Source organism: Cavia porcellus, unplaced genomic scaffold (genome assembly GCF_034190915.1).
Source record: "Cavia porcellus strain 051 isolate PalLab524CR breed Dunkin Hartley unplaced genomic scaffold, mCavPor4.1 scaffold_18, whole genome shotgun sequence".
NCBI lineage: Eukaryota > Metazoa > Chordata > Mammalia > Rodentia > Caviidae > Cavia > Cavia porcellus.
The window spans coordinates 43,818,271-43,838,518 of record NW_026947501.1 but is presented as its reverse complement, the minus strand read 5'-3'; the positions used below and the strand labels follow the sequence as shown (position 1 = coordinate 43,838,518).

General features: G+C 40.5%; 2 gene segments (V, D, J or C); both read left to right on the top strand.

The window, feature by feature from the left end:
• Positions 1–3,841: 3,841 nt before the first annotated feature.
• LOC100726208 (immunoglobulin kappa variable 1-39-like) lies at positions 3,842–4,474 on the top strand. The segment is given in 2 exon segments: positions 3,842–3,949; positions 4,072–4,474. Coding segments are annotated over 2 exon segments (375 nt in total).
• Positions 4,475–9,710: 5,236 nt separating this feature from the next.
• On the top strand, positions 9,711–10,235 carry LOC100733598 (immunoglobulin kappa variable 1-39-like). The segment is given in 2 exon segments: positions 9,711–9,765; positions 9,889–10,235. Coding segments are annotated over 2 exon segments (402 nt in total).
• The last annotated feature ends 10,013 nt before the right edge of the window (positions 10,236–20,248 follow it).

The window sequence follows — 20,248 nt, the reverse complement described above, 5'->3', positions numbered from 1 at the left end:
TTAGACACAGGATAAATGCTAAGATAAACACTTAGTTAAAATTAGAAGCATAATTCCACAATTAAACTAGACATATATCCAGGGCTGAAAAGAAATATGTGGCTCGTGGCTAGACTATTGATCAATAGGGGTGGATACACTTAAATCATTTTAGAAAATTATTTTGATATTCACTGTTCACATTTCCTTTGTCACTCATATTGCTATAGACAGAGACATAACTTCCCTAACCTGCATCTCATAAGCCTGATGGCATTGTTGTTTCCTCAGCTCTGTAGTTTTTGCTTCATTTTCCCCTTCTACTGAATTCATTTTTATTTCATGGTGAGTCCTGCCAAAATAAATCTCAGGACCCAATCCTTTTCTATAAGAGTGCTATGGTTTTCTAACTCCATTCTTTCTTTGAATATAATTGAGGATCATGTGGGGTGAGGATTATCTGATGGCCTTTATTCAAATCCATAATTGTGCAGATGGATGACTGTTACCAGGAGAAAGTGAGTAGGAAAAGAGGAAGCAGAAGGGAGGAAAATAACATTATGCCAGTTGTGAGTGTTCTTGGATTGAGGAGGAAGGACGAGATTACCTTTTTCACCTTAGCAGTGTTAGCTACTGTGTCAAATGTAAATTTGCGAGGTTTTTCCTGAGCTGTAACACAGTAAAACAATGTATTTGTGTTTATTACCTTAGGGAATAATCTGAGAATACCTAATAAATACGGGAATATTGCACAGTTAGTTCATTTTGTTCACAGTCTTTTAGGGGAACTATATGTTACCTCAGGTATGATGAAGCTGTACTTGGAGGAATAAAACACGTAAGACTTAAAAATTTAAGAAAATATTAAAAAATACCTGTCATTATAGATAGTTGAATGAAATTATAAATGAACCAAATTATACAGGTGTTAATTGCTAATTATCCAAAGGATAGAAACTTAAAAACTCATGGTATAAAAATTCTAAGAAGTAAAGGTACACCTGAATAAAATTAAGGTATTTTTTTTTCTATCTTGAAATTAACCTTCAGTGTGTGGAGCAAAGTGTATGCTATTCTGAATGGCTGCTGTCTTGTGAGCTCTCCGAAGAGGACGTGATAATACATGTGTCTGAATAAATCTAGCGAGTCACCTCTCTTTAGTACTCTCACTGTATTATAAAAGTAGTTTACAGTGCCATCCCTTAGAGATGGGTGGCAGGAGGTTACCTGATAGCATTTCTTGGTTCAACCCAAAATCACAGCATTGTCTGTGAATTACAGGTTAATGGTGATTATAAAGAAGATACAGGAGAAGAGAGGGAAATAGGATTCTAACAAAGAGTTTTCCTGCAGTGAGGAAATGAAGAAGTGTGAGGTTACTTTGTCTTCTCTGCATTAACTACTCTATTAAATACTGATTTCAGCAATTAACTCAGGAGGTTAATTGCTGATCTATGACTCAGAAATTTTCTTCCTTACACCAATGTATTTATAGTCATGCTTATTACTTTAGAGGTCCTCAGAATAACTAGTAAATATTAAACAAATGCACTTCTAGTTTATATAGTGTTTGAAGGTAAATACTCATTACCTCAGTGACAAAGATCTAACTAAATGCAACAAAGTAAATAGTAACTGGCTATGAAAAACTGTAAAAACTTGTAGCATTACACATGAAATTATAATTGCCACTGAAACATAAAATATCCTAGTGAACAAACCAAATGATATCAATCTATGTATCTGATTAAACGAACTATATAGCCTTAATGAACCAACATTAAAAAATGTCAAAAATAAGAGACAAACCGGAATACAATGTCACCATATTTATTTTGAACACAAATGTCTGTATCAATGTATTTGCTATTCTGAAAATCAGCTATTGTGACCTTTATATATTGTCACCTCTTGTTTAGTTGGACAACATAGATGCTCTTAGAAGATTTCTGGAATGAGTGAATATTCGTGATATTGGGAACACCACCTGCAGTAGCAGAGTCACCAATTTACCAGCAATGAAGCTCAACTAAATCTAGAACTGATGTGTCCATATTATATTCCTAGCATTTAAGTTCATTGTTTTCAATGAAAAGTGAGAGCAATGGTTTCCTGAGAGATATTACACTGTGTGATACATGAATCTGGAGATGTTGGAGGCCCTTAAAGGAAGTAAGTATTGGTGGAAGCAGAAATATACCTGGGCTCCAGTGCTAGCTGTGATCCCTTCCTCATGCCCCATGTAGAGACTGGGAAGAGAGAGCTAGAGAGTGGCTTGCGGGAACCCAGCACTGAGACCTTCTCACATCTCAGCTGCCACAGTTGCAGCCAGTCACCAACCACTGAGAGTGTGAGCTAGGGAGCTGCTGGGTTCCCAGAGGCTGCTCTGGCAGGGGTTCTGGGACAGGAAGGATGGGCTGGCCTTACAGATCTATAGTGTGATTCTTCACAAACATTTCCTGCAGGGTCTTCAGGGGCTCATGGGCATTGCCAAAACTAAATCTTTGTCTGATCATGAGGATTACACACGTCATGTTCACAGTCTTATTATCACTTTAGATATCTAGGTGAGCTGTCAGTCTTTTGTCCTCTGTAGTAGGATGATTTATTAAGAGGAATCATTTGAATTTTCTATATCATCTTATCTCATACGTAATAGAATACAATCAGCTTCAAGAATACTGTTGAAAAGATTCAGTCACGGCCTGAGAGTATCAAAATAAACAGGTTGCTGTGTTAAAGATCTTCCAGCAGATGGTGAACAACTGCACATTAAACAAAGAGTGATGCTTTCCTGTGAGGGAGCCACTAAGGCAGGGAACTCTCTGCCCAGCTCTCTAAGCACACGTGGCTGGGGCCTCTGTGCACAACGTGCCGTGTCTTTCCTATGTGCCAGTTCCTTACTATTTCATGTTTCAATCTGTGACTGGTATTCACCTGACTATGGTGAACTAGCCAGGAGGCCTCATGGTCAGCAATGAAACAGGATGGGTCACAAAGCTAGGGTCACAACTCTGAATGTGGCCAGCCATGAGTGAAACACAAGTGAAGTGGCCTGGTGTACTCTGAGGTGGAGGTGACAGAGGCTGTAGATCTCGACTGCAGTCAGAGATGTGGGGGAGAAACACTGGAGGAGTCCCTAAGAGGAGGGCAAGGTGTGTGGGGAGAGGGGTTGTGACTGCAGACCTGTTTCCCTGCTGTTCTCCAGAGGCCTTGGCTCCGAAATATTCTGATCCCCAGATATCTGTTTACCACTTTAAGTATGTCTTGATGCTCACATTGTTTCTTAGATGATTCTAACTTATCCTGCAATGGACATCTAGCGCAAGTATCTGGCTGGGCCTTAGAACTGTGCTTGGTTGAAGACAAGCAGAAGCATGCTTCCGTGTGTGCTATGGAAGCCTGGGGCTGGACAGCAGCATTGGTCAGGTCCTTCCCTGCCATCTTAGTCATGGTGTGATAGTGAATAGATGAACCCAGAGAATTTCGCAGAGTTCACAGATTCTGCTCTGTTCTTGTCTTGCTTTCTCATTTTTTACCCTGTTTGAAACAGCCCATGTGTTTCCCTTCATTCTTCTTTCTCAAAGGGATCATAACATAGAACCCCAGTCCTCAAGCAAGGCGTGTTCTGTAACGTGAGAGCAGCAGTGCACTCTACTCATTGGACAGCAGCCCAATTCTGTCCTGTGGCCCAAGTGAGAAACAGTGCTCTGTAGGCACATCTGTGCTGCCCTGTTGTGGACAGGGTCCCAGGGGACACTGATCCTCTGCTGAGAAGAGCTAGCCTGCAGCTGGGCCAAACCCCTTCCAGCCCTGCTAATTTGCATGTCCCAAGATCCCAGCCAGCTACTTGTGGACTTATTCACAGGCTTCTGATTTCACCCTGTGCAGCTTCAGTCCCAGTCAGGACACAGCATGGACATGAGGGTCCCCACTCACTTTCTGGGCCTCTTGGTGCTCTGGATATCAGGTAAGAAAGGGCAGCGCCAGGAATTTACTTAGTTCTGAAGGTTCAGAGTTGCCTGGCATTGCGGTGTGGGCCTGATTTATCTTGAATACCTATGTTGATATATGTTAAGTTTCCCATTTCAGGTGCCAGATGTGACATCCAGTTGACACAGCCTGCATCTGCATCTGCATCTGTGGGAGACACAGTCAAGATCAGTTGCCGGGCCAGTCAGAGTGTTAGCAGTTACTTAAACAAGTATCAGCAGAAACCAGGGCAAGCTCCTAAACTCCTGATCTATCGTGCCACCAATTTGCAGTCTGGGGTCCCATCAAGGTTCAGTGGCAGTGGTTCTGGGACAGATTTCACTCTCACCATCAGCAGCCTGCAGCCAGAAGACTTTGCAGTTTATTACTGTCAGCAGGACCAGAGTTGGCCTCCCACAGTGATACAAGCCATGACATAAACCTCCCAGGTCAGCAGAAGTGTGGGGCAGGGCTGCTGCAGTTGTTCCTCTTTGTGTCTCCAGCTGCAGACCAAGTTCTGAAATGCATCTAGACTTTGAAGGTCCCTGGAAGTATTTGGTAGAAGTATCCAAGGAAGCTCCTCCCTCCGCTAACTTCCTTTTCTGTTTCTCACCCCTGATTTAATGAAAAACCCTGATTTAATGAAATAATATGGATTACATCATCATTTTGAATTCACTTGGCAACAGTGAAACTCTTCTTTGAGTTCCAAGCAATAATTTTAAAAATCTTTTATCACTGTTACACATTTATTAATTAATTTTATTTTTTTATTTTAAAGAGACTAAAACCAAAGTACAACCAAATAATTTTAAGCAAAACAATACAGTTAAATCCATATTGCACTACAAAACAGGGTAATAGAAATCAACAGAGACTAACATATATATATATATATATATATATATATATATATGTATATGTTCAAAGTAACTTCCCATACCATCAGACGTAATGAAGTATATAAATCAAAATGGAATAAAATCAATCAAAATAAAACAGTATAAACAGTACAGAACAATGAAATAAGATTTTAGGATATTAATAATGGCTGTAGATATGCCTCTTCAAGTCTGCCATTTAGAGACCTGTATTCAAAACGAAGGTTGAAGTGCAGAGGTGTGTTTTATGCCTCTGTCCCTGCATCTGCAAAGTAGACTATCACCATAAATTCAACTCTGTCGCAACTCATCATGATAAGTTCAAACTCAAATTTCCCAGTCCACATTAATTTTGACTCTTGAAATTAAATATTTCAGCACAAGACACAGATGTAATGCCACATGTCCAAAATGTTTTATGACGCAATGTTGTCATAATACTACTGTCTTGTACCTATGCAGCTTCTTTTCCCTCCGTTTTCTGTAAGTGAACCATGTCTCCCCATGTCTATAGCATTCCCTTTCCTAGAAAGATAATATCCTGGTGTTTACATTAAAGAGGATTTTCAAAAACCAATGTCAAAATATACTGCTATGTAACACAGAAATAAAAATAATGAATAATACATTTTGCTACTACCAAGACTCCCTTTATCGCATCTGTGATTATCACGAATATCCTGGCATAGCAAGTGTGTTAGATCCTGTACTGTGCAATACTGTGGTGCTTTCATAGTACTGAGTGTGTCTCAGAGGTCACCACATGGATACTGATTGTTTCGATTTATGTTAAGAGTCTATTGTAATTTTAAAATAAGCAGTTGGAGTTCTAAACTCTTTTTTTCTTTACGTTATTTTATTGATATAATGTTGTTATAAATCTGGTGCTCATACAACCAATTGCATTTACAGGTGGACCCTGAGACTCTCACTGTTCTTTTTACATCATTCAGAGCCTTTCACTGTTTCACTGAACCCAGCTCAGTGTCTTTCTCCATCAGTCAGGGAGTTTCCACTTGCTTGTGTTGATCTTTTTCTTCGAAATGAAGAAAAAGAGAAGTGGCTTTATTTTTTTCCAAAGACAAGTATCTCCTGTTCTTATGTCCACATCTTCATATGTGATTTTTAGGTTGTGGCACTGAATACCTTCCATCAAAACAGCCTTTCAGCTCTGCGAGAAAAATAGACTTCATTCTTAGTTAGACATTAGGGTGTGGCCTGGTTATCATAGGGCCATTAGAATGTTTTCTAGTTTCCCAATCAAGATGGCAACAGCAGAAAAGGTTGCAGCCATTGTAGGGACACAGTCTTCAAGTAACATACTGTTATAGATTGAGAATTGGTGGTCAACTTCATGCCAGCTGGATTACATCAGCATGGCACTGAGTGTAGATGTTCCACCTGAGAAAATTTGCCAGCATAGAGCCATGGAGAAGGAGAAGCTATTGGATTGAGGCATTGATTCACTGTGGGTTCACCTATGAGTTTCTGTTTGAGCCATTGTTTCTCCTGTAGAAGGTCTGGTCTTCACATTGAGCATTGCTTCCTGGCTGTGGGGAGGAAGATGTGTGCCCCTTGGTTTCCAGGATGAACTGGTCATGCTGGCTTTCCAGCACATACTCGACTGTGCTTGTTGTCCGAGGAGCCTGAGGCCTCTCTGTCACTGGGGATGGTTGTGGTGCTTTTTAGGACAGACCCGGGCTTTGTTGTGAGTGTGACTTCTCAGCTCCAGCATAGAACCCTCAACCCACCAGCACAGCTGGTATAGATTTCCTGGCTTCCATCGCTGACCTTTGGGCCTTCCCAGCACAGATCTGTAAAAGAGACTGTCATGAGACCTTGTGGGCTTTAGACCTCCAGTGGGACTCATGGGAGGCATTGTCATGAGCTCTGGGTCTTCATCTGGACTCATGTGGGGCATGGCTGTGGGATTCAGGCCCTTGGCTAAATATTCTATGTCTTTAGTGTTGTGGATAGATTACCTGCATTTTCTTGTGTTAACTCTGGGTGATCATTTTAAAAAAAATAATATTATAAACTCCATATGTTGATTCTAATGGTTCTCTGAACAACCCCTGACTATAACACATACCGATTTTTTTTCCCAGAGAAATACCTCACATTTAGCAGTAGCGAGCATTCTCTCTGTGTAACACATTCCCTCCTTCTTGAATCCACTGGCAAGATGTTTTCAGATATTCCTACTCTCCAATGTTTTCTTTACTAATTTTTGCCTTTCAATAGGCTGTATTAATTAAGATTAGCTCTCAGGATTCTAAAACATTTCGAGCATAGAAAATGGTAATTAATAAAAGCTTTCATGACCTCTACCTCATCTAGTTACTATTGGGTATAAACTAACCAAAATTTTTAAAAAGTTACTAGTACGAGCGTCTGATATGCACCTCAATTCCTGCTGGAAATGATTACCTTATGACTTCCTAGGATAATAGCTTGGCAGAGTCTTATAAACCTGTTTTCATAGTGTCACATCCAACAGTTGAAATTTCAAACATTTGAATAACATACTTGGAGACACCTGTTCTCTCACATTTTGCCTAAAACCATCCAAACTAGACTCATTCATAATAGCCTGACAGGAAACTTACTTCAGTCTCCATGAAGCAATACGTTATGACATCTCCATCCATTACATAGTACTCAGAAAAGAAGAGGATCCCATTATTTGTACATGAATAGCATGCATTGAACTAACAAGCAACTGTGTTGTGTAAAAGTAGGAAAGGAATAGGGAATAGAAGATACAAGATATATTTGTGTATGAAATTCTAGAAAAGGACAAATCTAATACATAGTGACAACAAATAGGCTTGAGTTTAAAAAGTCCATGGGGTGAGGAGGAAATTGGTCAAAAAGAACAGCAGGAAAATGTGCTGCATATTTAGAATAATCTGTTATTCCAGTGGAATTTTCTCAATGTCATTTTGATGGGGATTACACCGAATCTGTAATCTACTTTAGATGCTTTGAACATTTTAGCAGCATTAATTCCTCCAACCCAGGAACATGGGGTAACTTTCCATTTATTTGTGATTCTGTGATTTCTTTCACCACTTTCAGTGAAGTCTAATGTATTCATATTTCTCTCCTGTAATTGTGTGAATGTGGGTTTGTGTCTTCTTGAGTTTACCTTCTTTTACAGCCTACAGTTACACTCTTGCCCTTTCTCCTGAAGCTCCCCTACTCACACCTGTTGACCATGTGTTCTATTACTTCATATTTTTATTCTGATGCCATGTGTTTCAATATTTTCCCAATATGTACTTAATTTCATTTTCCTATCCAATTGCTCCTCACCATGTATTTAAAAACACGCACATAAACGTATACTTTACTATGTTTGGAGAAATGACTACCTGTGGGTGTTTTCTCTGGACTCTTCTTTTTTACTTGTTCAGTTTATTTTTGTTCCTCTGGTGCACACATTGTTTCACTGAAATTCCTTGATGATCTTCACCCTTGATGGCAAAGCTGGGAATCAGACTGAGGCGCTTATGCATACCAGGAAAATTCTCTACTGTTGAGCTATATCTCCACTCCCTATACAATCTTAGAATAGAATTTTATGCATATTCTATTTCTGTTCTTCAAAATTTTTGTGGCTGTGGTAGGCACTTTGTGATTTTTTAAAGTATTATAGAAACTATCCACTCATTAAGTACATCACTGGTAGATTGATTGGATTTCATTACATGAAATATATTTTTGTGTCTATATACCTTTTGAAAAAATGAAGCTTTAGTTATATCAACTTTTTGACAAGAGGAACATAGAAAAATTCTCTATTTACCTAAATGTTTTTTTTAATTTATAAGACACAATGACTGTATTGACAATGAATCCAGAGAATTTATGAAGTTATTATTTTGGTTAATTTTGTTGCAGAATTTAGTAATGTATGCAAAACATTTTGTGGAAAGTATGTGGAAAGGACAATAAACTTTTTGGCTTTTAACTTGTGCATTTTATTAGTTTGTTTTATTAGATTTTGAAGGAGCTTCAGCATACTTTAAAAAAAATTAGACATCCTTTTTCATTTATTCTGAAGGATAAAGCACTCACTATTTTATTGGTGAAAATAATGTTTCTAGACACTTTATTAGGAGTGTAAACCCAGTTTTCCAAAGCTGTTAAGGTTAAAGTGTCGGGGCTCAGGTTGACTGAAGCATTGCAATAGAACGAGGTGTAGGATCACCCAGGGAATTGTACTTTGCCTTCAAAGAAAGTTCCCTTTCTGATTTCAGTGCAATGGTATCAGGTGCTGAAGAAAGAGAAACTCAGTGCTACTCGTCTGTGAATTTGGGGGCCTCTGGGCACAAAAGGCCATGTCCTCCCCATATACTGGTTCCTAGTATTTCCCATTTTCCTCTGTGATTAGTAATGCTCCTGACTATCATCCCCTTCTCAGGAGGATTCTTAGAGTCCGAACTGGGGGTCAGCAATGAGGAAGGGTGGGTGAGAGAGCAAGGTTCACAGTTCTGACTGTGGCAGCCGTAAGTGAAACAGGGATGAAGTGACCTAGGGAATGAGAGACAGAGGGACAGAATTTACATACCCCATCTCTATTCAGAGATGCGAGGTGCAGTGTGAACCATAAAGAGAACAGTAGTTCAGTGTACTTATGTACTCAGATTCTGCCCTGTGGCTCAAGAGAGAAACACCTTCTCTGAAGGAAATCTGAGCAGCGGAGGCCATTGAATCCCAGAGAGCCATAGGCCAGTGCTGAATGAACCAGACCTGCAGTTGTGCCCAGCCACGCCTAACTCTGCTGATTTGCATGTGCCCAGAGCATAGCCCTGCTTGAGGATTTCTTAAAGTTTGTCACACTAGATGTAAGTGTCCAAGTTCGGACACAGCATGGACATGAGGAACTATGCTCAGCTTCTGGGGCTTCTGCTGCTCTGGCTCCAAGGTATGAAAAAATTGATCTTAGAATTTAGTTTATTTAGAATTCCCTGGTCAGCGAGGCCTGTGTCTGCTGGGAGGTCCTGGTTTACTAAGATCATGTTGATATTTATTATGCTTCTAATCTCAGGTGCCAGATGTGACATCCAGATGACTCAGATTCCGACTTCCTTGCCTATTTCTGTGGAAGACACAGTCACCATCACTTGCAAGGCCAATGAAGACATTGGCTACCTTTTGTACTGGTTCCAACAGAAACCAGGGAAAGTTCCTAAATGGCTGATCTATGCAGCAAACAGTTTGGAATCCGGGGTCCAATTAAGGTTCAGTGGCAGTGAATCTGGGGTAGATTACCCACTTACCATCAACTGCTTGGAGCCTGAAGATGTTGCGAATTATTACTGTCTGCAAGGTTATGATACTCCTCCCGTGGTGATACAAGCCATAATAAAACCACCAAGGAAAGCAGAAGTGTGAGGCTGCGCTGCCCCAGGTGTCAGCCCTGCTGTGTCCAAAGGCTGAGAGCAGTTCTCTGACCCAACCAGGCCGGCAAGTTCCCTGGGAGGCTTTAGAAGAAGGGCACAGAATTCTCTGTACTCTGTCTTTTCTATTCCCATTCCTCCGCTCTAGCAGAATAGACATCACAGTCCCTGTCCTGCTTTAGTGAAGGACACAGATGAGTCCCTCTGAGCAGTGTTGGTTATGGCATCACTTTTTATTCAGACAGCAGCAGAGAAGCCCTTGTATGCATTCTGAGAAAGAGTTTTTAAAGGCTTGCTTCAAAATTTAAAGTGCATTAAGGCCATTGAAAAATTTACAATACAGTGGTAACCCTCACAACTCTGTCCAGGTGGCTATGCAGTCTGTCATTAACATACAATTACAATTTTTTGCAAATACCAAGATTCATAAATATGCAAAGCCTGTAGTTTACTTGAAAGTTCACATTTTGTTATAATTTTTTTTTTACTTTAAAACAGAAAAAAGGGATACAGAATTTCAAAAAAATTGTAGGAAATTAACACTAATAAATATATTGCATATTGTTATCTTAGAAGCAGTTGTTCAGGTTACAAGATCTAGGCACGGAAAAGATGAATAATCAAACAATGAAAGCACAAACTCTTCTTTGCATGAAGTAACAGAGATCAATACTGTAGCTGCCTATGTTGTACACATACACACACAGATGCATACATATGTACACCTATATACGTAGAATCCTTTCCTTCTTTCTCTCCTTCACTTTTGATGATGTATATTTCATCAGGATAAACAAGTGTTTGATAACACACAGGCAGCATTTCGGCTTGATGCAATGTTGTTTCACTGCTCTAAAAAGCCTCTGCTCTTAAAAATTTCCCCATTCATTCTCTTTCACCCCATTTCCTATAAGTCATTTGTGTTTTACCATTTCTGTAGTTTTTCCTTATCCAGAATGACAAAATCTTGCTTTTACACTGTGGAAGATTATTGAATGGTAACCTCAGAATACACTGTATTAGGAAACACAATAATTAAAAATATTAAATAACACATCTGGCTAATTACAAGATTTCCTTTTTAGAGTCTATGTTTATAGGAATATATTGGCTTAGTTATAATTTTGGAGTGGAAGTTGGCAATGTACTGATTTTGTGTCTCAAATCACCAGAAATATATAGATTTGCTTGGACTAAGAGTCTAAATAATTCTTGAAATATGGGAAGGAGTTTTCATAGTCTTTTACCCTACTTTCATCTGGATTTTCAGGTGGAAATTTAGATCTAGCACTGTTTTTGTTTGTATCACTTAGAATTACTCACTATTTCACTGAACCTAACCTGGGCTCTTTTTCTACTGCTCAGGAGAGTCCCAGCAGGCTGCCATTGGTCTTGCGCATTGTCAAGAAAAGAGCCTGTTTCATTTCATGCTGAAACATACCTCCTCTATTTACTGTCCCATCTTGGCATTTGATTTTCACACCTGTGGAACTTAAATACCTCCCATAAAAACAGTGACTTAGCTTAGTGTGAACACCAGGGTCAAATCTTGGGAACACAATGGAGGTGGCAGACTTGAGAGTCCCCAGTAGGATGTTTATTTTCCAAACAAGATGGTTGCAGTGGAAGTGATGTCAACCACTGTCTTTAAGGCTGCACAATTATTTTGCATTAAAATCTCAAAATCAGCCATAGAATGCATCTCCTCTGTGTACACCACTTCCTGCTTCCTCATCCCAGGCATATGATGTTCTTATTTAGCCCCAGTAATGATTACAGTAATGCTTCATTTTTTTCTATTATCTTTTGCCCTTTCAAAAGTCTGTATTAACAAAGATAAGATCTAAAATATGTCAAACACAAATACATGACAGGAGAATGCTAACTGGTAAACCATAATAAATAGGTTATTGAAATCTGTCTATTTTCTTTACTGTCAAATATTAATAAATGGAAATCTTAAACAAACAAAGAAAGAAACAAGTACTGCAACAACTAAACTATCAATTCCTGATGAAAATGAAGAACCTATTACCTCTTATCAGAGTAGTGTGGGAAAGGCTTAGAAATTTCTGTGAGACCCAGCAGCTGCCCCCCCCAAGACCTCTGAGTAAGGTCCTCAAAAAGAGCAGTTCACACAACATCATGTGTCACACCAATCAAACTAGCTTCATTCATAACAGCCACAATGGAGGACAGAATATCTGTGTAAAAGAAATTAATTAAAATACAGCCTGAACTTGTTAAATAGCAAAGAATTCAAGCACTGGATGCAGTGTCTGGAGATGTGAGACTGTTTATCCACGGTGACCAGCGGAGGTCTCTGTGATCACTCGCTGTGTGCTCTGAATGCCATGGCCACGTGAATGAAGTCATCCTGCACAAGTCAGGGATTTGTTCAATCTTGGGAGCTGCGTATACCAGGAGCTTCCACTGAATCCACTGTTTACTGAAAAAAATATGTGGACAACACAAAAATTATCGAGCAATACAAGAATCATACCCATGGGTGATTTTACTCTCTTAAGGGTGAATAAGACTGTGATATATTGCAGCAGACATGTGGTCCTGGCTCTCTTGCACGGATCACACAATTTGCCCTCTGTTCAGAACCTGGAGGCCCTGCTGTGCACCCCTTGCTGCTGCTCTGCTTGTTCTCCAAATCCCCTGCCTGTCACAAGCTCTCAGAAGATGCAGTCACTGTATCAGACAAAGATCAACCTGAAGCAGGTGCAGCACTGAGCTGTAGACCTGGAGCTGTGGCTCTCTGGGTCCTGGTGCTCTGGGTCCAGGAGAGACAGCAGGATGTGGAGAGGCCTCTGTGATAGGGCCCATAGGACCCAGGAGTCTGAGGTTGAGACCGTGTTCACTGTGCACATTCCACTTGATCAGCCAGCAAGCTCTTGCTGGGAAGACCCTGGTGTTGGACATCATTCACTGAGGGGTTCACCTGTGTTTTGTTCCTGCCTTTCCACTCCAGTGACACCATTGTGGGCTCCATGGCACAGCTTCCCTTTCAGTGACTATAAGAGAAATGGGATCCACTACTTTTATTGCATCAGCAGAATCCAGGAAATTTTCCGAAGATTCAGCAATGTGCTCTATGTGCCTTAACTTGGCTCTGTCAACAATTGTGTTTTAGACAACAGTTCACGTTCCATCTACCTTGGTAGATAAACCTCAGTTAAAATGCGAAGCACAGTTCCTCAGTTATACTACATACAGTTCCAGGACTGAGTGGAAATACGTGACTCATTGTTGGCATACTGATCAATGCAAATATATATATTTGTATCATTTTAGAAAATTATTTTGGTCATCACTGCTTCAATTTCCTCTGTTCCTTGTAGTGTTATGGACTGAACAAAGACTTCCAAAATTTAATCCCATAGGCCTGGTAACCCTAGATATCTCTTTGTTATTTCTATGTTATGTTATGATTCCCTTATGTTTTTGCTTTACTTTCTCTCTCTACCGAATTAATATTTATTTCAAGATGTGTGCTGTCACAATAAATCTAAGGATTCCGTCCTCTTCTATAACAGTGCTGTTATTTTTGAAACTCCTTTCAATCTTTGCATATATCTGAGAACTTTGTGCAATGAGGATTATCTGAGAGCATTTCTCTATTCAAACCAACATGGTTTTTATGCTTCGAATAGTCTGTGAGATGCTAAATGATCCCCACAGTAAACAAATCACAGAGGCCTCATCCCAGAGACCCTGGAACTGTAAAAGAGCTGCTCTCCCATTACGGGGATACTAAGGCAGGGAACTCTCTTTGCAATTCTAGACTCGGTGGCCATAGGATCTCTACGGACAGTGACCTGCTTTTTTGCTATCTACCAGTTTCTTAATATTTCCTATTTTGCTTTGCAATTGATAATACAACATGGCTATGTTGTGCTTTCCTGGGAGATTCTCACACTCTAAACTATGGGTGTGCACTGATGCAATGTTCCCGAGTCCCACATGGGATGAGGGAAGCAGAGTCCACAAAATCTGACCCTATTCAGAGATGCAGATGAGATGCACTGGTGCTGCCCATAGAAGAGGAGAAGCCAGGCAGGGGAGGCTGTGGTTTTACACCTGCTCCCTTGCCATTCTCTGTTATGCTCAGAAATGATAATAAAAGTAATTATTATATCAAATAATAAAGTTATCACATTAAACTAATAGTTAATGTATTACATGAACACATCAGTTAAATGATGTAGGCTTCTATTTGTGAAATGTATGCCTTATTCTCTCTAAGCAGAACAAATGCTGAGTGAGTCGAGACTCTGGGAATGGGGCATTTGCTGACCTTCTTGGCCTCTGGTCATTCTGAGCACAGTCTGAAGAGCCAGGCCCAGCACTGATGTCCTGTTGTCTGATGGCCTCTGTGTTCTATGGGACTTTCATTTTGGTTTAATAGTCAGAGGTCTCCACAACATTCCTTCCTTAGATCCTATGCTAGGCAGTACCTTGGGCAGAGCCCTGACCCCCATTGTGTCCCCATAGTCCAGGGCCAGAGCTGGCTGGTCTCTGCACAAAAAGCCTGACCTCAGCCTTGATTTGTGATCCTACTCCAAAACCTCTCCAGTTGTTTCTAGCTTGAAAGCTCTCTTGGCTTTGAATTCCTAGGACCCTCTTCCACACTGTGCAGAAAGCTGAAGTGTGATTTGCAGGAGACCAGTACTCCCGGGGCCTTCTGACATCTCAGCTGCCACAGTTGCAGCCACTCACCAAACCACTAGGTATGTGAGCAGGGGAGCTGCTGGGTTCTCACAGGCTGCTCTGGAAGGGGCTTTGGGATAGGAAGGATGCAGTGGTCTTATACACCTGTGCCAGGATTCTTTAGTCTACAGATATTTCCTGCAAATCTTTGTGGGCCCCTGATCTTTACCAAAGCTAAATCTTTGTCATATCATGTGGGTTATACCTGTCAGGATCACTGTCCTATAACCATTATCTTTTTACAACTCTAGGTTAACTGTTGGTGTTTGTTCTTTATAGAAGGATGAATTATTATTATTATTATTATTATTATTATTATTATTATTTTGTCTTTTTCCTTTTTATAGGTACCAGGGATCGAACTCACGACTGCCTGCTTGCAAGGCAGGCGCTTATGCCGCTGAGATAAATCCCCAGCCCCCAGCAGGATGAATTATTAAGTTGAATCATTTGATTTTCTATAGAGCCTTTCCTGGTAATTGATAGGATCAGTTTTATGAATAGAGGTGAAAATGTTAGGCCTAGGCCTTTGGTTGCAGAAACGAATAGGTTGATAGGGTAAAGATCGTCCACTAGATGGCGAACAACTCCAAATTAAACAAACCACTGAGGCCTTGTCCTAGAAACACTAGGACTGCAAAAGTGATGCTTTCCCAAAAGGAGCCACTAAGGCAGGGAGCTCTCTGCTCATCTCTCTAAGCTCACATGGCTTAGGGGCCCTGTGCACAGTGAGCCATGACTTCCCTATCTGGCTGTTACTCAGGATTTCCTGCTTTACTTTGTGATTTGTAATGTACCTGAGCATGATGAACTTTCTGGAGGCCTCTGGGTCAGCAATGAAGCAGAGTGAGACAGAGAGCAAGAGCCAGAACCCTTAATGTGGTCAGCTGTGAAACAAGAGTAAGTGTCCTCATGCATTCCAAGGTGGAGGTGACAGGTCCCACAGAACTTAGTTCCACTCAGAGATGCAGAGGAGATGCCCTGGAGGAGTCCCTTTGAGGAGGGGAAGGTGGGCGTGGAGAGGGCCTGTGATTGAACCTGTTCCCCTGCTGCTCTCCAAATACTGCACCAATGAGCCCTATGTTCAGCTTGGTCCTCAGGGTCTGAGCTTCATGTGGCTCAGACTGCAGTGGAGAAGATTTGGGAGGTAATGTGGTGACTCTGGGCTCTCATTGTTGATTTTCAGTTTGCTAGATTTGAAATTATATATATATATTTTTTTTTTTTAATTTAAGGAGAAAAAGGAAAAAATAGAAAAAGGGTACTAGTAATACAAAATTTAAAAAATAAACAGTAAGAAATCACTAGTTAATAGATTATATATTCTCAGTTGTTCAAGTTACAAAATTGAAGCATATAAAGTGGACTTTCAAACAGTGAGAGTGCAAACAATTTTGTTCAATGATCCAAAAAAACCCACTCAGTAATATGGTTATCTATCTTATACACTTAAACATATAGGCAGTTATAACCTTAGATCACTTTCTTTTCTTTTCTTTGGAAAATGACAATTACACTTTGAGTTTTATTACTCCCACTGTTTTTATTACTTTTTTTGAAGAGAGTAAAACCAAATGCGACATATCAGAACAGAGTCAGTCAAATCAAAGATGGACATAATAGATAATGGAAAAAAATATAAGGTGATCAACAATGGTTACTATACTGCCTCTTGCTATTTTAAGAAGAATTGGCATTTATAATAAAATTGAACTAAACAGTAAAGAATAAAACTAAAGCATTGGAGACATTACAGGTTTTTAAAAGAAAATAATAGTCAACTGGAATGGGTGTCATAATGATTCTTATTATCTTCAAAGTTATGCTTATACTTTCGAACTTGGTACTATCAAGAAAAGCAGAATAGAGGAAAATCAGTCAAAACAAGATGGTGAGGGCAATACAGGATTTCTAATCAAGTTAATAGGAAATCAAAGTAGGTTACTATAATGTATACTTCTATTTTTTACTTATTTTCCCTTAATTAAAAAATAAAAAGTAAATAATTTTAAAAAAGGGGATTGAGATAAAAGAGGGCATAACAACAGAACAGCGCAGGTCAAAACATAACCATTTAAGCAAAATAGGTTTCACCACAAGATATCCTGACATAAACATAGTTACCATAGAGTCTCTTTCCTTGAAATCTTTGAGTATAACTTCCTATACTGTAGCACCAAACATATCAAGACACTATAATTATTTCCCCCCACGCTCTTTGTGATTTGATGGTTTGTGCCGAGAAGTCTGTTGTAATTTTGATGGGTGTTCCCTTGTAAGTGATGTGTTTCTTGTGTCTGATGGCTTTTAATATTTTGTTCTTATATTGCATTTCTGGAATTTTGATTATTATATGCCTGGGTGTAGCTCTGTTTGGGTTGTAGGTGGCTGGAGTCCTGTACGTATCATATATCTGAGTATCTTTACCATTTGCTAAATTAGGGAAATTCTCTTGGATTATTTCTGTGAATAGCAATTGTAGTCCATTTGTTTGTGTCCCCACTTTTTCTCTTATATTCTTAATTCTTAAGTTATAGATCCTCTTATCATCTTCTAGCTTTTGTATTGTTGCTGTTTGTTTTTTTGTTATTTTTAAGAAGTTTTTCATTTCATGCTCCCATATTACAAATTTGCCCTCTAGTTCAGATAATCTATCCTTAGTTTCTTTCAAGCCAGGTTTCCATAGAGTTTTTAGTTTCCTGGTAATCTCTTTGAATCTGCTTCACATATTTATGTCTTCTCTATCTTCTCCATCAAACAATTCTCCCCTTTTTTTCTGGTCTTCATTCCACCATCTGTTTTTTCTTGGGCCGTGCTTTGTATTTCTCTAACTATTCTGCTTATGTCTTGCTTCAGGTCATTAATAACTTCATTCCTGAACTCGTCTATAAGGCCCTGAAGATAGCGCTTTATGTCTATTGGTGCTGTGTCTGCTATTGCATGTTTCTCTGGATTGGGGGCCAAAGAACCTTTCTTGTTGCTCCCTCTTCCTATATTCTTTGTTCCTTATATATAAGTGTATATAGGAGGCCCAGCTTCCATCCCTGTGGGCCACAGTCTGTTTGAATTGCACCAGCTAGGTTTTCCAGCCCACCGCAGCACACCAGGGAGACAGACCTGGGCAGTCTATGCTGGGTCCTCCCCTCCAGGTCAACCTACTGAAGCCTTCACCGCTAGGATGTACTTCCAGGCGTTAGGACCTCATTTGTGCTAACCTCTTTGGTTTCAGCCAGTGGCATCTTGCAGGCTAGGCACTCCCCACCAGTCCTGCTTGAGAGGAGGATATGTGACTGAAGTCACTCTTTCTGGGAAGTGTGCCTGGTCTGAGTGTGTCCTCCGCTGAAGCCTCCTTCTCTAAGGAAGGGTCCTGATCTGCTCACTCACTGAAGGTCGATGCAGGGTACCTGGCCAGTCCTGCTCCCAACTCCATTCCACGCTTCCCATTCTCTGAGATTTCACACCTCTCTCTCCGCTGTGTCAACCAGGATGCAACAGTGGCCGCAGGAGATTCAAATCACAGTTTCCAGTGGTGCGAGGTTCAGCTTCCGTGCTGAGCCCTTATCTGTCCCTGCTGTATCACCGGGATTGTGTTTCCAGTTGGTTTCTCTTAATTTAGTTCGTTCCTGTGTTGGCAAAGAATATCCTCACTTGCCTAGGACTTCCTGCCCAGCACCATTCCTGCATTGCAAGTGTGGTTTCTCAGAGAGCCTTTGAGGCTGCTGCTATCTATCCAGCATGTTCTTCTGGACTCGAAATAATATGTTATAGAAGCATCAAAAACCATCATTTATTGCTACATTAAATTAGGAGTTAATATACTAATGCACACCGTGAAAAATTAATTTACAACTTTTTTGTGTAACGTCTGTTTTCATCTTTCTAGGCACATCAGAAGCTCAGTGAGTCGAACTCACGGATTTGGATATTTGCTGATCCTCTTCTTGGCCTCTGTTCCTCAGGCTCAATCAGTGCTGAGAACCTTAAGCTCAGAGGGCCAGGTCAGCACTTTGGTCCTGGTGTCTCACTCACAGTGTTGTTCCTCCTGGGGCTCTCAGCTTGCTCAGAACCCAGAAGGTTGAGTACTTTCCTTCCCTGTGTCTGCTGCCATGCAATGCAATGTGCAACCTCTGTGGTTCTCCCGTGTCTTCAGCCCCATGGGTCTGGAGAGCAGCTACTTCCTCCACAGCCCAGGTCTACAGCTCAGCAGCTCTGAGAACTGCAGGCCTGACCTCAGCTTGGGTACAGGTCCCTGTTCCAAACCTCTCCCATTCACTGCAGTGCTTGGAAATCTGTGAAGACATTAAATTCTCTGCCCATGTCTCTTCAATTCCTGAAACCACTCTAGCAGCTGAATGAAGGAAGATATGTTTTCCTTGTTATCCTAACATCCTACTGGATCCTGACAACACAGCAGATAAAAGTTTCTCTTCAGATAGCTTGTCCCTATCCATTATAAGTTAGAAGCACAGGATTATTTATTTCTTTAAATTTCTAATAAAAAATTATCACTTTCCCAGCAGTTGTCTCTGATTTCTTCAGTTTGTTCAGTAGCAACTCTGCCCTGCTGTGCATGGCCAACACAGATGAACCTCTTTCAGCCTAGGCAGGAGTAGGAAATAGGAGGCTTATGTGACCCCTTCAGGATTGAGATGTAAGAGGAAGGAAGAAGGTGAACAGGTGGTACTGGGACATATTTTCATACAGCTGAATTGGGAGGGTGAGGCCAAACTTTTGCCTTGATTTCTTCTAGAAACAGATTTGAGACTACCTGATGCAGAGACATTGCAGCCCTCTTGAGATTAGGATCCCTTAGGCCCAATCTTGAAAGCTCTGTGTGTTGAGATTTCAAATAGGAAGGAGAAAATTTGTGTCATTTCTAGTGTATCTCTGCTGCTGCCCCAATCCCAAGGATTGCAACAGCCAGACTTTTGTTTATGTATTTAAGTACATTCTGATTCTCACATTGCATCTGAAATGATTCTAACTTATCTTGCAAAAAGACCAAATAACTGAATGGGCCTCAGAACTGCCCTTAGAGGAAGACAGGCAGAAATGTGCTCTTGTATGTGTTTGGGGGAATCTGGGGCTGGCATTGTTCATGTCCTCCCCCGCAGTCTCAGTCATGCTGTGATAGTGAGTATAGGAACCCAGACAAGTTCACCTAGCTCACAATTTCTGCTCTCTTCTACTCATTACTTCCCTTATATACCCTAAATTTGAAATAGCCCATTTGTTTCCTTTAATTACTTCTTTTCAAAAGGGTCATGACAAAGAACCTTGTCCCCAGGT